At 32.4% G+C, this 14,186-nt stretch overlaps 1 protein-coding gene across 2 annotated transcripts; it reads right to left on the bottom strand.

The window, feature by feature from the left end:
* Nucleotides 1-4,634, bottom strand: LOC111278394 (D-3-phosphoglycerate dehydrogenase 1, chloroplastic-like). 2 transcript variants are annotated; one of them, XM_089764438.1, is made up of 5 exons: nt 3,852-4,634; nt 2,323-2,699; nt 1,872-1,966; nt 1,222-1,237; nt 40-1,092 (listed from the first exon to the last, which is right to left on the bottom strand). In XM_089764438.1, exons 1-5 carry the CDS (start codon nt 4,519-4,521, stop codon nt 325-327), a joined length of 1,926 nt encoding a protein of 641 aa, XP_089620564.1. In that variant the 5' UTR covers nt 4,522-4,634; the 3' UTR covers nt 40-324. The 2 variants fall into 2 exon arrangements, with proteins under 2 accessions (XP_089620565.1, XP_089620564.1); XM_089764439.1 differs by lacking the exons at nt 1,222-1,237; nt 1,872-1,966 and having other exon boundaries at nt 1-1,092.
* Between the last annotated feature and the right edge of the window lie 9,552 nt (nt 4,635-14,186).

Genomic DNA, 14,186 nt, shown 5'->3' with positions numbered 1-14,186 from the left:
TAAATTTAACTTATAAAATTTCATATAAGTTTTTTCCGTATTCACAATACATCTAGCACAGCAGTGTTGGGGAATAAATAAAATACCTCTTATCCTTGTCCGACTACGACCTCTATAAATAACAACACAACAGAAGCACCTTTGCTTTTTGACACACGGACATGTTCGCACGCGCATACATATATATGTAAAGAAGATAGACTAATTCACTAATTTGACAGCCAGCTTTTGTTCTCAACTTGCTGACCTGCACAACTTGTATAATTACCCCGCCCCCCTAATAGAATATAATTCTCCTAAACCAAGCTTGGTCATCAGCGTTGTCTATAGTTTTAGGAGCACAAACTCTTCAATAGCTGGTACTGTTCCTATCTTCCTGAGGGTTTCCTTGTCTGCTTCTTCATCTACTCCAATTGCCATGATGGCTTTGTTCCTTCGAACAGTCCTCCCCACGCTCATAAAATTCACATTTGTATTACCTTCACCAAGTATGTTCCCAACCTGCCCAATCATGCCAGGTTGGTCGACTTGCCTGCACAAGATGAGGTTCCCTTCAAGGCTTACATCCACTTCAAAGGATCCTACACGCGTCAAATGTGGTACTCCATATTTCACACTTCCCTCAACGCTAATTTCTCTATTTTCTGATATAGCACTAGCAAATTTGGACTCAACGTCGGATATTACCACTTGGATTGAATGAACAGGGAACTCGGTGGATGCATCGACAACCACACGTTCCTCGCTAATCCGTAGGCCTTTTTCCTTGGCTGTGAAATCAGCATTGACCAGGTTGATAAATGAGGCTGATATAGGCTCGATGATACCTTTTGTAATCATGGCTCGGAGAAGCCTTGTATCCAAGTCATCAGGGCATCGTGCAGACTGATAAACCACCTTCACAGATTTGATTCCGCTGCCCCCAGCCACTAACTGCACAGCTAACTGACCCAATTTCTCAGCTAGGCCAACATATGGAGCCAACTCTGTCAAAACTTCTTGAGGAACCATGGGAGCATTAACAGCAGTTGCAGAAAGTTCTCCTTTCAACGCTCCAACTACAGCCTCTGCAATTTCAATTGCGACACCCTCCTAAGAAATTGTTTTGGATGCCAACACGTTCAAATAGTTAGAAATTGTAAGAAATGCCTGCGGGCATTTGATAAAGAGAAAAAATTATTATCATTTAAGAGTGCTAAAAGAAATTCTACATAATTGTACCTGTGCTTCCTTGGTGTTAGTGTCAGGGGTCGAGACTTAAGCTCCGAACTCGCGCGGCTCCGGGACCCGGGCATTCACCCTTCCGGTGTCCCAGATCAGCCTTCCTGCCACGGTTCACACCCTTGTGAGGTATTGTCCGCTCTGGCCCCCCTTGACCTCACGGTTTTGTCCTACAAAAGGCGTCTCACAAGGCGGAGATGATGTGAACCCTTTTATACCCCAATGACCCTCCTATTATGTTCGATGTGGGATTCAGGACTCCCCCTTAAGTCCGTGATATTCTCCCGCACCCAACCTCGTGACGCCCTCGTCACGGAGGCCGGCCACCTTGCCTATCTCCCTCGAGGCGCTCGGCGTGGATCGAACAGTTTAGGGCTGGCTCTGATACCACTTATCACGGGTCGAGACTTAAGCTCCGAACCCGCGCGGCTCCGGCACCCGGGCATTCACCCTTCCGGTGTCCCAGATCAGCCTTCCTGCCACGGTTCATACCCTTGTGAGGTATTGTCCGCTCTGGCCCCCCTGACCTCACGGTTTTGTCCTACAAAAGGCGCCTCATAAGACGGAGATGGTGTGAACCCTTTTATACCCCAGTGACCCTCCTATTATGTTCGATGTGGGATTCAGGACTCCCCCTTAGGTCCGTGACACTAGCACCAAGATGTGGTGTGACAATGACATTTTCATGCTGCACTAATTTGCTGTCATTGGCTGGAGGCTCCTCTGTGAACACATCAAGTGCTGCCTTCTCCATACCATTGTAATTATATATATATATATATATATATATGTATATATGATTAGTTGTTTCATAAGATAAAGGAACTTTAATAGGAATAATCAGTCTAGAAAGATAGAAAAGGATCATGGAGGGGAGAATTAGTTGTGTTAGCATCCCAAAGAGGATGTTATTTTAAGTACAAACTCAATTTTATCCGACAAAATTTCTTCATGGTGTTTGTGATTCCTTTAGCATATGGAGCAACACGAGAATGTAAGGATTAAAGATAAGTTTGCTTAAGTTATCCCATTAAGCAGTGCCAAAACAAAAAGCAAGTTGCAAAGGCAATAATTAATGAGGTAGAGATATTTGAAGCCTACCTGCGCTACTTTTCCGCTATCAAGGGCCCTCACCAATGCTTCTTCATCAATGACCCCGCCTCTGGCAACATTGATGATGCGAACTCCCTTCTTCATCTTCCCAAAAGTGTCATCATTGAATATCTTTGAAGTAGTAGAAGTGAGCGGCATATGCAAAGAGATGAAATCTGCAGTGGAGATGGCCTGATCAAAACAGACCAGATCCACACCAATAGCTCGGGCTCTATCAGCTGGGGCATATGGATCATGAGCAATAACCTGCATTCCCAAACCTTTTGCCCGCCTTGCAATTTCTGATCCAACTTTTCCAAATCCCATCACTGCTAATGTCTTTCCAACCAAAGATACACCCACGTACTTGTTTCTTTGCCATTTTCCTGTCAAATTGCTTCAAATCAATCATCTTTCAACCATATTAAGTGAGACATACAGAGTATAATATGAGAGAATGATTCCTAGCTGATCAAAGATTAATTAATTATTCAAAGTTAACAAAGCCTAGCAGCTTTGTTTTGTGTAGTTCCGGAGGTTTTAGGATTAGGGTGCAAGAAAAGCTCTTTTCTGAAATCCCAAAATCAGCATTGTACGTGTATAAGAATGTTGTTACTGTATTCATAATGATTGAAGCAAGGCTTCCAACAAATTACTCCACGAAATTAACATGGTAGAGATCAAATGTCAAGCAATTTAATTTTGTCTATTGCCATCAATAATTTTCATCGCAAATAGTAGAAACAATTATGAAACCTCACCCCACTAAAGAAAAGTTAAAATTTGAATCAATTAATCATGCGCAATACTGTGCATATGCTTAGTTACTTACAAACCCATGCATCATGCGTCATATATGCACGTGTTTGAATGTGAATGCATTTACGTGTGTACAATGAAAAATATATATATGTAGTAATTAATTATTCGCATGAATGTACTATCAAAAACAATTATGTGGATAACTGACATTGGCCATGTGACCCATTAAACAAGTGTAGGTGGAAAGAATCCAATGATTTTTTTTTTTGGTTCATCAATAATATTTCTTCTTCCAGAGTAACGCAATACTACATTCGCTCAAAAAGTCAAAAACCATCCTCTACAACAATACAAAAAGACTTAAAAAAACTGTTTTAAAGGTGGGCGGAAAATCGACCCTGCCAAGCAGTACGTAGGCTATCGGCCATTTCAAGAATTATTATATATTTATAAAAGAATACTAGCCAGCTAAATCATACTACTAACTTTATCCGTAACCACTAGGACAGTGGAAATTACAATTCACCCCAAACTCTGCATCCTGATGAGCAAATCTGAAATCGTAATTAAGATGAACAAGAAAGAAAGAATTACAAGGAAAATGAAAATCTTTCATCACAAAACACTTTCTAATTTCTCCCAGAAAGCCAATTAACAATAAGAGAAAGAAGTCCCCTAGTTCGTATTGCCTTCGACAATAGGAAAGAAATAAAAAGTAGTACAAATTAATTAACAAGTGTAAAAAAAAAATAAAGATGTATGCTACAAATTATTACCAGCTTTCATGGAGGCATCGGCCTGCGCAACGTTTCGTGCCATCGCAGCAATCAACGCAATGCCATGCTCAGCAGCTGCAACGGTGTTAGCTGTGGGTGCATTAACCACAAGACAACCGAACTGGGTAGCAGCTTGCAGATCAACGTTGTCAATGCCAACGCCAGCTCTTCCCACCACTTTCAAACGCCCTTTGGCCGCTTCCAAAACTTTCCTTGTCACTTTGGTGCCACTCCTCACGATCAACGCATCACATGACGAGATCTTCTCACACAACTTTTCAGGGGAGAGATCGTAGGAACAGTCTACATTGCCAAAGCTACGTAGAAGCTCAAGACCCGCTTCTCCAAGTTTTTCGGACACCAAGATGGTTGGTCTTGGCCTTGCTATCTCTGAAGAGACAGTCTCCCCCAAGTCTGGGGATTTGGTCGCAAGAGAATATTCTGCTGTTTTCAAGGCACCGCAGGTAATGGCTAAATAACGAGACGACAGAGATTGAGAAAATTGACAAGAAGAAGAAGAAGAAGAAGAAAAGGGTTTCGATGAGATGAGTCCCCCCCTTCCAGCTACATGGTCGTTGCTGCGATTGGGAAGGGAGGAAAGCAGAGAGGATCTTGAGTTTTGCTGAGAGGCAAAAGAGGTAAAACAAGGGCTGAAAATGGATTTGGCCATTGCCTTTGATTAATGTTTATCTCTGTCAGGTCTCTGTGTTTTCTCAAAAATTTTTGGGATGTGATTCCTTTTATTAGTACCACTTCTGACCGCCAATTTTGGTTAGTCTACCTCTTTTTATTGCACCCACCAAAAATAGATTTTAGTTTTGCAACCTTTCTTTCCTCTTTCCTTTTTACTTCATCCAGTGCATTAATTAATTACACCAAGTTTTAGCAAAATTAATATATATATATAAATTAATATATAAATAAATAAATAAATATATATATATATATATACACATAACTGAGATAAGAAATTGACCGATTATTAGTTAAATTATTTGTGATGCCAATTTGTTTGAGTGCTCATAAATAACATGGATATAGTTATATATATATATATATACACTTTAAGTTATTTAGATTTAAATTGTCATCACTTAAATTAAAAATTTAACACTTTATTAATAGATTACGTGACTATTCACAACATAATTAATATAATCAAATGGACAATCATTCCTTTTTTGTTCATTGTTTAATCACTAAATTATTTGAATTAATGATGAGTTAATAAAAATATATTTTTGAATTTAATTATCAATTATTATGTAAAATTAATAAATATTAAAAATGAATAAGCGTAATGCTACGTATTCAAAATTTTTATTTATTAAAACAATTAATTATATTTATTACCTAAAAATAGTTTGTAATTTATTAAAAATTTTGATTATTTTAAAAATAACTGTAAGTATTAGGGGTAGGGCTTACCTGTAATGGGTGACTCGAGCACCCCAATTGCTTAGCAATTGCCTTGGTTAGTTTGCTTACCTAAAAAACTACCTTAAGCAATTTATTATTAGTACATGGAATTACCGAACCTTAAGTCACCAAGTGAATGGCATTAAGCTATTAAGAAAAAAAAAAGAAAAATAAGTTTTTTACACAAAAAGGAAAAACACAAAAAGAAAGGAAGAAAAAGAGAGTTAAGCGGTCAACAACTCTCAATGAGGAATTCTTACATTCGGTGCAAAGGATTTGCATTATGGGGCCAAATAATTTTTATTTGTTATCTTGTTCATAACCAGTGACCCAAGTTATAGAATTGCTTTCGCGTATTAATCAAACTTCTATTTCTGTTAAATAGATAAATATATATGATTATATTTGTATATATGAATATATATATATATATATCTTGTATTAGACTATCTTTCATTGGTATTGAGTCAGGTTGGCTTCAGTTCTGATTCGTTTTGCTGTTTTTCATAAAACATCAAAATATTTTGATATGTTCTTATTTGCTTGCGAAAATCTATAGAAGATGATACATAATTGCATACTTTTGTTTTATAATTAATGTTGTGACAATTCTTAGACGATTTGAGTAAAATACTATTGATGCTTTGCAATTTGGATCATTTTTTAATTTTTAAATGGAGCATTCGAATGCCCAACTCAAGACATTTTAATGTCTTGGGCACAATTTTAAAAATTAACGATTATTTTCTAAAACAAGAAAAGAGTATTAGAATGCTCTTCAATGCATTTGAATATCCCATATTTTTTAAAAACAAAAAGCAATCATTTGAATGCCCCTTTTTTTAAAAAAATATTTTTAAAATGTTGTTTTAAGAAATTTCTTTTAAATTATTTTGTCCTTGATTGATTTTAAGATGTTAGATCACACAAGAAAGATTGAGAAGAGTCTTAATCATTTTTTTTTACTTGTGTTTATTTATGGATTCATGATTTTTTCTTGTATTTTGTTATAGAAAATCATGACTGTTTTTATAAGGACTCATATGATTATTAGAACAGATACATAATTTTTAAAAGTCATAAAGCTAATGGTGAAATTGATTCTGTGGATCATAATTGTTTTCATGACGACCTTGATAAACATGTTTATGAATTTGAATTATGCTTTGTAAGACTTGTTTATGTGAAATCAACATATGTTATTGATTATATATTGGTAACCTTATCATTAGTGAGAGTTTTAAGATAATTGAATTATTTTATTTTAGAATGATTAATTTTACACATTGAAATAAATTAGTGATAATTGGACACATTAAAAATGGAATTTGATTGCAAACATAATGAACTTTTGGTTTCATTTTTATGTTAATGATTATCATTGTTTTGTTTGTGATATTATAGCAAAATGAAAAGTGTGCAATGTTATGCATTAATTAATGCATATGTCTCTCAAATGTAAAATTATACTTTGAAATGACTTATGTTTCTAAAAACATTATTGTTGAATAAAATAAGGGTGATAAGCTGAATAAGGACAATTATGACATCTTAAGTATGAAAATCTAATATGTACTTGAAAAATAAGAGGTTTTTTATGTTCTAAACAATATCCTTGATGAGCTTGATAAAGGAAATACATCCCAGCATAAAAAGGATTAAGAGACTTAAGAGGTCAAAAAAAATTTCCATTATGTGTATTACGTTGCTTAGTAGTATGGAGAATGATCTTATACATGAGTTTTGATCTCATGGAATAGCTAATAAGATATGGAATGCCTTGAAAGCAAAGTTTGGTATAACTTTTTATTACCAAAGTAGGACAACTAAATATCACATTTGACACCTATAAGAAGCAACTTGACAATAAAATAAGGTAGCATGTGAGGAAAATGTCAAACATGATAAGCGAGCTGAAAAAGGCTGGCCATACTCTGACAGATGAACAACAGGTTCAAGTTATCATCCATTTTTTGCCATATTTGAAAGCACATGAAGGTACATCCTACCCACAATAAAAGTATAAGAACTTTCAATGATGTTTCCCATCATCTTCATTTAGAGGAAAATCATATGGAAGCATTTAAGCCTAGTGGTAATTCTTATATGGTATCATCTAGTTCAAAAAAAAAAAACTTTGGGTTTTAAACATAGGCAAAATAGTGGAAACAAGGAAAAAGCTCCTAAAAGGCAAAAGAGTAGCCAAACTAGTAAAAGGCAAGGTCCCAAGGCTTATCCTAAGAAGAACAAATTGAGAGTTAAGTACTTTAATTGTGACAAAATGAGTCACTTTACTCATGAATGGAACGATCTAAAAAAGATACAAACCTTTAAAACATTTTTACATAATGCTGAAAATATTACGTTTATTTTTAGTATGGTTATGATGACTAAATCAAATGCTTTATAATTGTAAACTCAAGGGCCATAGATCATGTAACACAAGACAAGAATGCATTTACAGATTTTCATCGAAATCCATACTAAACAAAATGGATCTATGTAAGAAATAATTCGTAGATTGAATTAAGGGAAGTTGGCACTTACAAGCTATGCATATATGGTGGGAAAACCCTTATCCTACATGATGTACCTTTTGCTTTTAATATTCAACAAAATTTGGTTTCTCTCATTGTTCTTCTTAGTTTAGGATTTGTTTTGAACTTTAATAGTACTTGTGTGAGTTTGTATTTTGTTACAACTTATTATGGATCTAGATTTTTATTAGATGATTTTATTATGTTAGATATTATTCCATACAATAATTTAAATTTTTCCCTTATGTTGAATCTTATGAGAATATTTATGTGAATATATGGCATACTAGACTTGGCTATATAGGTCAACAAAGAATGGATAGATTAGTATAAAAAGGATTACTAGGTCTTATTAAGAAATGTAATATGCTATTATGTGAAAGTTGTCTAGCAAGAAAAATGATAAGGAAACCATTTGGTAAAAGAACTAGAGCTAAAGTTCCATTACATTTGATACATTTTGACATTTGTTGCCTGATGAATGTAAGGTCGCAAAAAAAAAAATGTCAGTATTTTATCACATGCATTGATGATTTTACATGTTTCAAGGTCATCTATTTGATATTTCACAAATATGAAGCATAAGAATGCTTTAGCAAGTATGTGACCTTGGTAGAGAATTAATTAAATAGAAATGTTAAGGTGTTAAGAACGTATTGAGAACGTGAGTATTTATCTAATTAGTTTTGACAATTATGTGATGAAAAAGGTATTGAAAGCTAATTGACCATTTTAATGACTCCAAAACAAAACGGTTTTATAAAGAAAAGAAATAGACTCTTATGGAAATGGTGAGGTCTATGATGGCCCAAGAAAATTTATCAATCACCTTTTAGATTTATGCGTTATTAACTACTGTCTATATACTCAATGGATTGGGAGAAAACCTAATCTCAATAATTTGAGACCTTGGAGTTATGCTATCTATGTACATGAAACTACTCATTTACATGGCAAGATAGGTCTTTAAGGCAAAACAAGTATATTTGTCAGATACTCTAAGCATTTAAAAGGATATTGTTCATAAGTGAACAATCAAGTGAGAGTGTAACGGAATTTAAATCTTGGAATGCCACTATTTTAAAAAATGAGTTTTCAAATAGAAGTAAGATAGATCAAGATATGTCTTTTTACGAGATTGAAAAAGCAAACGATTTGTTAGTTCCAAATCAATTAATGCATGTTCTTGATCAATAACCAATGGTATTTAATCCAAGTGGGAGCATGATTAAAGATAATGAATTTGGTGATTAGTTTTTCAAGAATTACAAGTCAAGAGAAATAATCGTGGAAATATTCCTCAACGTCATTTTGACATAGAAAAAGAAGCAATTTTTACTATCCTACAAGATGAAAAAGAACCAAGAAATGTGAAAAAAGCTCTCACTTCTTGTTCAAAAAAATATATGCTGGGTTGGGAATTCATGCAGCTAAAGGTTCTTAAATTGTTCTTTACATCATCATTCATCACAGAATAATAAGACACCATGATCCTTACCCATTACAAGCTATGGGCAGAAAAGGTTGAATTTGAGTGGAAGTGTTTTATTAGCTATTGCGGAGGTTTACATCTCACAAAAGCATAGCTACTTTATTTTCTCATAAAAAGAGTTAGAACCTAAGTATAAAGCTTATGCATACAATGCAATGTGAATGTATATAAAGGAATATACAAATCTTGCACACTACCCCTATCTTAAATGCCCCACAATTATAAAAAAACAGGATAAATAATGATAATTTAAAATAAATGACATAATTAAAATATGCATGAAATGTAAAACAAACACATACATTTTTTAAAAAAATTTTATGTCCTTTGGAAACAAGAAAATTGAAGTCAATTTTTTTATTTTTTTTATTTTTTCAAAATTTTTTTTGGGAAAATAGGAAAATTAAAATTAAGAAATTAAGATTAAACACTAACTAGGATCATTAAACCAAAATTTACGATAACATACAATTAATCTTTGGCTTGACTTTTTAAAATATGTCCTCAGTAAAGTTGCTAAATTGTCATAAAGTTTCAAGATCGAAAAGTATCCAAACGTCAGACGATGGAGAATTTAAAATGAAGCAAGGGGCTAAAAAGCATTTTCAATAAAAATGAAAGAATAAGTCTCTACCAATCTTTTTTAGGGTGTGATTGGCCATCTATAAATATGTCTTTTTAATAAAACATTTAAAAGATTTAAAAATTTTATAAAAGGAACAAATTGAGGTTTGTGAAAATCATATTTAGGGTTCGAGAGTCGATTACACATGGAGAAGGATTAACACCCCTCATACCGTCTATCAAAGACTATACCAATTTACTACATGTTATCCTTAAACTTTGGTAAAAAATGGTCCTATTGTAATGTTTAAGATTAATTCCTCTCTCTTTCTTTTTCATTCTAGAAAAACAAATCTTTCTTTTAAGGTGAAACATATTTTTAAAAAATAAAATAATTTATTTATGGATTAAAATGAAAACTTTCTAAGTATCGATATATCTTTTACACTCTCCTATATTTAAGTAGAGTTTCAAAAATATTTATAACTTAAAGATTTTCAACTTATCTCACAAAACTAAGATAATAACTCACATAAATAAGGTTCGTTGAGAGTCCCCAAAAGGCCACATTTATTTAAAATATCATCTTATTTTAAAATACTTTTTTTTAAGAAACTCTATTTATAAAACTAATGCATGTGTGCATGAACATATAATAATATGAATGCATGATGATTAAATGTGAATGACAAAGTATAAATGCATGACAATTTAAGAATGCATGTAACAACAAAGTGAAATGAAATGCAAATCCATGAATAGGATCAAAAGTTAGTTTTTGGGTTTGACAGTTGGTTCGAGCTTTTAGGATTTGGGGTTCAATTTAAGATTTGGATCAGTTTGGGGTCTAGGTTAGGGTTTTAGGGTTTGGTTTAGGGTTTATGATTGGGTTTTAAGATTTAGATTTAGGGTTTAAGGTTTAGAGTTTGGGTTTAGGGATAAGGTTATGGTGTAGGACTTAAGTTTAGGGTTTAGGGTAATTTCATGGCTAGCTTAGTGTTTCAAGGGTGGTTTAGGATTTCTTGGGTGGTTTGAGGTTTCATAAGTGGTTTAGGGTTTGGAATTTAGGATTTGGAATTTAGGGTTTCATGGAAAATGCATGTGATAAAAATAAATAATGAAAATACAATTCGTGAAAATGTAAATATTGATGCATGAGAAATGCATGACTAATGAACAAACTAATTACAAGTCTAAGAATTTAAAAACTATATTACAAACTAAATGTGCATGTGAAAACATAATGTAAATAGATAAACACTAAAATTTTTCAAATTTTTATGATATGTTCCTCCATTTTTTTTTTTTTTGAAATTCAAACAAAGAAACACTAAAATAACCAAACAACCTACTAAATTAACATTTTATTCATGGAAAATTTAATCAAACTCATTAAAAATTTGAAGAATCATGCAAGAACCCAAACGTTTAAGTAAGAACCAAACAACATTTTAGCTGCCCTTCAAGCAAAAAGGTTTAGCCATAGCATAGAGAGGTTTAGCCATAGCACAGGGAGGCTTAGCCGAAACTCCCACTTGGTTTATCACAAAAATGTCATCATTCCACATAGCTCAATCATGCATTAAACATCAAGTTAATGATCATATGGAGGCATTTTAATCACAAGAGGAATTTCATCAAGCATATAACAAACTAAAGTAGTGAAAAAACCATAAAAACAAAATCCATGCAAAATACAAGTAACCTCATTATCTAATCATCATAGACATGTTGTAATTTTGATGAACAAAACAAGAACACAAACAGTCAAAGATGGACCAAACAACATCTAGCCATGAACAAAGTTGGAAGTTTTGGCCAAGCATGGGAATGGCTTGGCCGAATGCCTCCATGGCCACTCCACAATCATATATTCATTCACTAAACCAGATCATGCATCAACCAATTACCAAGTCACCATATGAAGGCATTTATGTCATGAAAATAAATTTATCAAACATGTAATGAACTAGCTTAAACGGAAACCATGAAAACAAGAACATTAGCCAAACACCAAACATACATTACTAAACTAAACAAAATTTAAGTAAATACCAAGTAAACTAACAACGAAACCATCCATAAACAACATGAAAAGCAAGGAAAACATTTAAGGAAAACCAAAAGGATGTTCAGCCATGGTGGAGTTGCGCTTGGTCGAGCCTCTAATGGCTTTAAATGGTGGATTTTTGTTTTTTGTTGCACGAATTTTGATTTAATCTAACTATGGTTTAGTTGGATAAAGTTTTGATCCAATGTTGAAATCAAATGAAAAACTATAAATTTCTCAAAAAAAAAAAAATAAAAAGCTAAATGGTATGAAGAATATGATAAATGTTATGGAATACTTAGAAAAATGCAAAGGAAAAAATGGTAGAAAAATTATACCTACTCTAAGCTCTCCACCAAGATTTTCTTTTTCTTTTTTCTTTTCCTCATTTCTTCAGACCCTAGCCAACTTCCTTCCCTCTTCTAAAATTGTGAATTCCCAGCCTTCATGAAGAGAAAATAAGTCGCCCTTAATGCATACAAGCCTTTAGATTAAAAATTCATCTAATGGTCATTTTTCATCCCTTGTTTTCTTTGTAAAAAGTCAACTTTCATGGTTGAATCCAGCCCCCTAATATCATCTCATAGTCAAGAATACTCATAGCTAAAGGTTGCATTTTTAATGTTACTGGAACCAAGTGAAAAGACCAATTTATCTTCCATTGAAAAGTTTTTAGTTTCTAGGCAATTTTTTTATAAAATAATTCCCTTCTTCATTTTTATGATTTTAAAGCACCAAAAATCTTCGAATAATATAAAATTATGATTTGAAAGTTTTCGTTAAAATTCAATCTTAGGAAGATCAAATTACGAAATTACCCAGAAGGGGTATTTTAGTAATTTCATACCTCCTAAGGTGCTGTCAAAGTTTTTATTGCATCAAAAATCATCAAATAATTTAAAAACATAATCGAGAACGTTTTGTAAAATACTAACTTCTAGAAAGTCAAGTTACAAAAATATCCTTATAAGGTATTTTAATGATTTTACACCTTTAGAAGTATAATCAAGGTTTTCAATATTTCAAAAATCATCAAATAATATTAAATCATGATCTTAAACTTTTCACAAAATTTTGACTTCAGGAAGGTTAATTTACGAAAATACCTTTAAAGGTATTTTAGTAATTTCACATCTTTTAAGGTATGATCAAGATTTTTAATGCACCAAAAATTATTAAAACATATTTAATTATAATTTAAAAGTTTTCATGAAAATCATACTTTAAGAAGGTCAAATTACAAAAATACCCTTAAAGAATATTTTGATAATTTTACTCTTACCGGAGTGCAATCAGGTTTTTTAATGTTTTAAAAATAACAAATTTCAATTCCAAGCCATATTGATTCCAATTTATTATAAATTTTGAGAGTTGACCTGAGTTTTATCTATTTTAACTGATTTTAATCAATTTTAATCAAGTTTGACTTTATTTAACCAAATTTGACTTTAGAGCATTTAGGTCAAATTGGTCCTAATTTTAATCTTAAAACTTGTCAAAATTAAAGAAATATTGGATTTGGACTAAGTCAGATTTTAAGAGTTTCAAAAATAATTGGATTTTGCCCAAACAAAAGTAAGTGTCTATAATAGCAATATACTTAACTAAACATATGCAAGTATTCAAACATATATTTCAATCAAAATCATATAAGTATATACAAATACAATTCAAATAAATTCACAATAATCATACAATCATATGCCATTGTGCTTCAAATCATTCAATAGATAGCAATATACTCACTTTAAAATAATGCAAACATTTAGACACAATGTAGCACATGTTGTCTAATGGTCTCAATCAATGAACATATATAAATTTCAAATTAAAAGTTTATAATCTATGGGTCAAGGCAATTTGAAGATCAATATATTCAACTTATAAGCATGTTCAAAGATTCATCTTAAATAAATATTCATGCATTAAAAATCATTAATCTCATCAAAGCAATCATGAACTAGGCATCAACATTAATCAAAGTGCATTTTATCAATCCAAGCTTTTAACAATGTTAAAACAAATTCTATCAAGTAGCTTTGTGACTAATTTGTGCAAAGTGTTCAAATGTTAAAACACAAAATTATATATTTGCACATAATCTCTCATGTAAAATATTCAAAGCATTAGGATTAGCAATATTTTACCTCCATCCTTATTAAACTATGTTGTTGTGCTCATTTAGTTGGGTGAGGTTTTGAATCCTCCATTTCACATCATTTGAGCATTTCTTTTGGTATTTGGTCTTCATTGATGAATATTACTTGCTTTAC

Source organism: Durio zibethinus, chromosome 8 (assembly GCF_047325235.1).
Source record: "Durio zibethinus cultivar Kanyao isolate XHJ-2024 chromosome 8, ASM4732523v1, whole genome shotgun sequence".
Classification (NCBI taxonomy): Eukaryota; Viridiplantae; Streptophyta; class Magnoliopsida; order Malvales; family Malvaceae; genus Durio; species Durio zibethinus.
Note: the sequence above shows the minus strand (reverse complement) of the source record. Positions and strands in the feature narration are given on the sequence as shown.

What these genes read in the sequence shown, in the direction of transcription:
- LOC111278394 (XM_089764438.1), bottom strand. Translation starts at nt 4,521, where the DNA reads ATGGCCAAATCCATTTTCAGCCCTTGTTTTACCTCTTTTGCCTCTCAG. An exon ending in CGATGCCTCCATGAAAGCTG is followed by an intron (nt 2,700 to 3,851) that starts GTAATAATTTGT and finishes GCAATTTGACAG; the next exon opens with GAAAATGGCAAAGAAACAAG. An exon ending in ATAGCGGAAAAGTAGCGCAG is followed by an intron (nt 1,967 to 2,322) that starts GTAGGCTTCAAA and finishes GGTATGGAGAAG; the next exon opens with GCAGCACTTGATGTGTTCAC.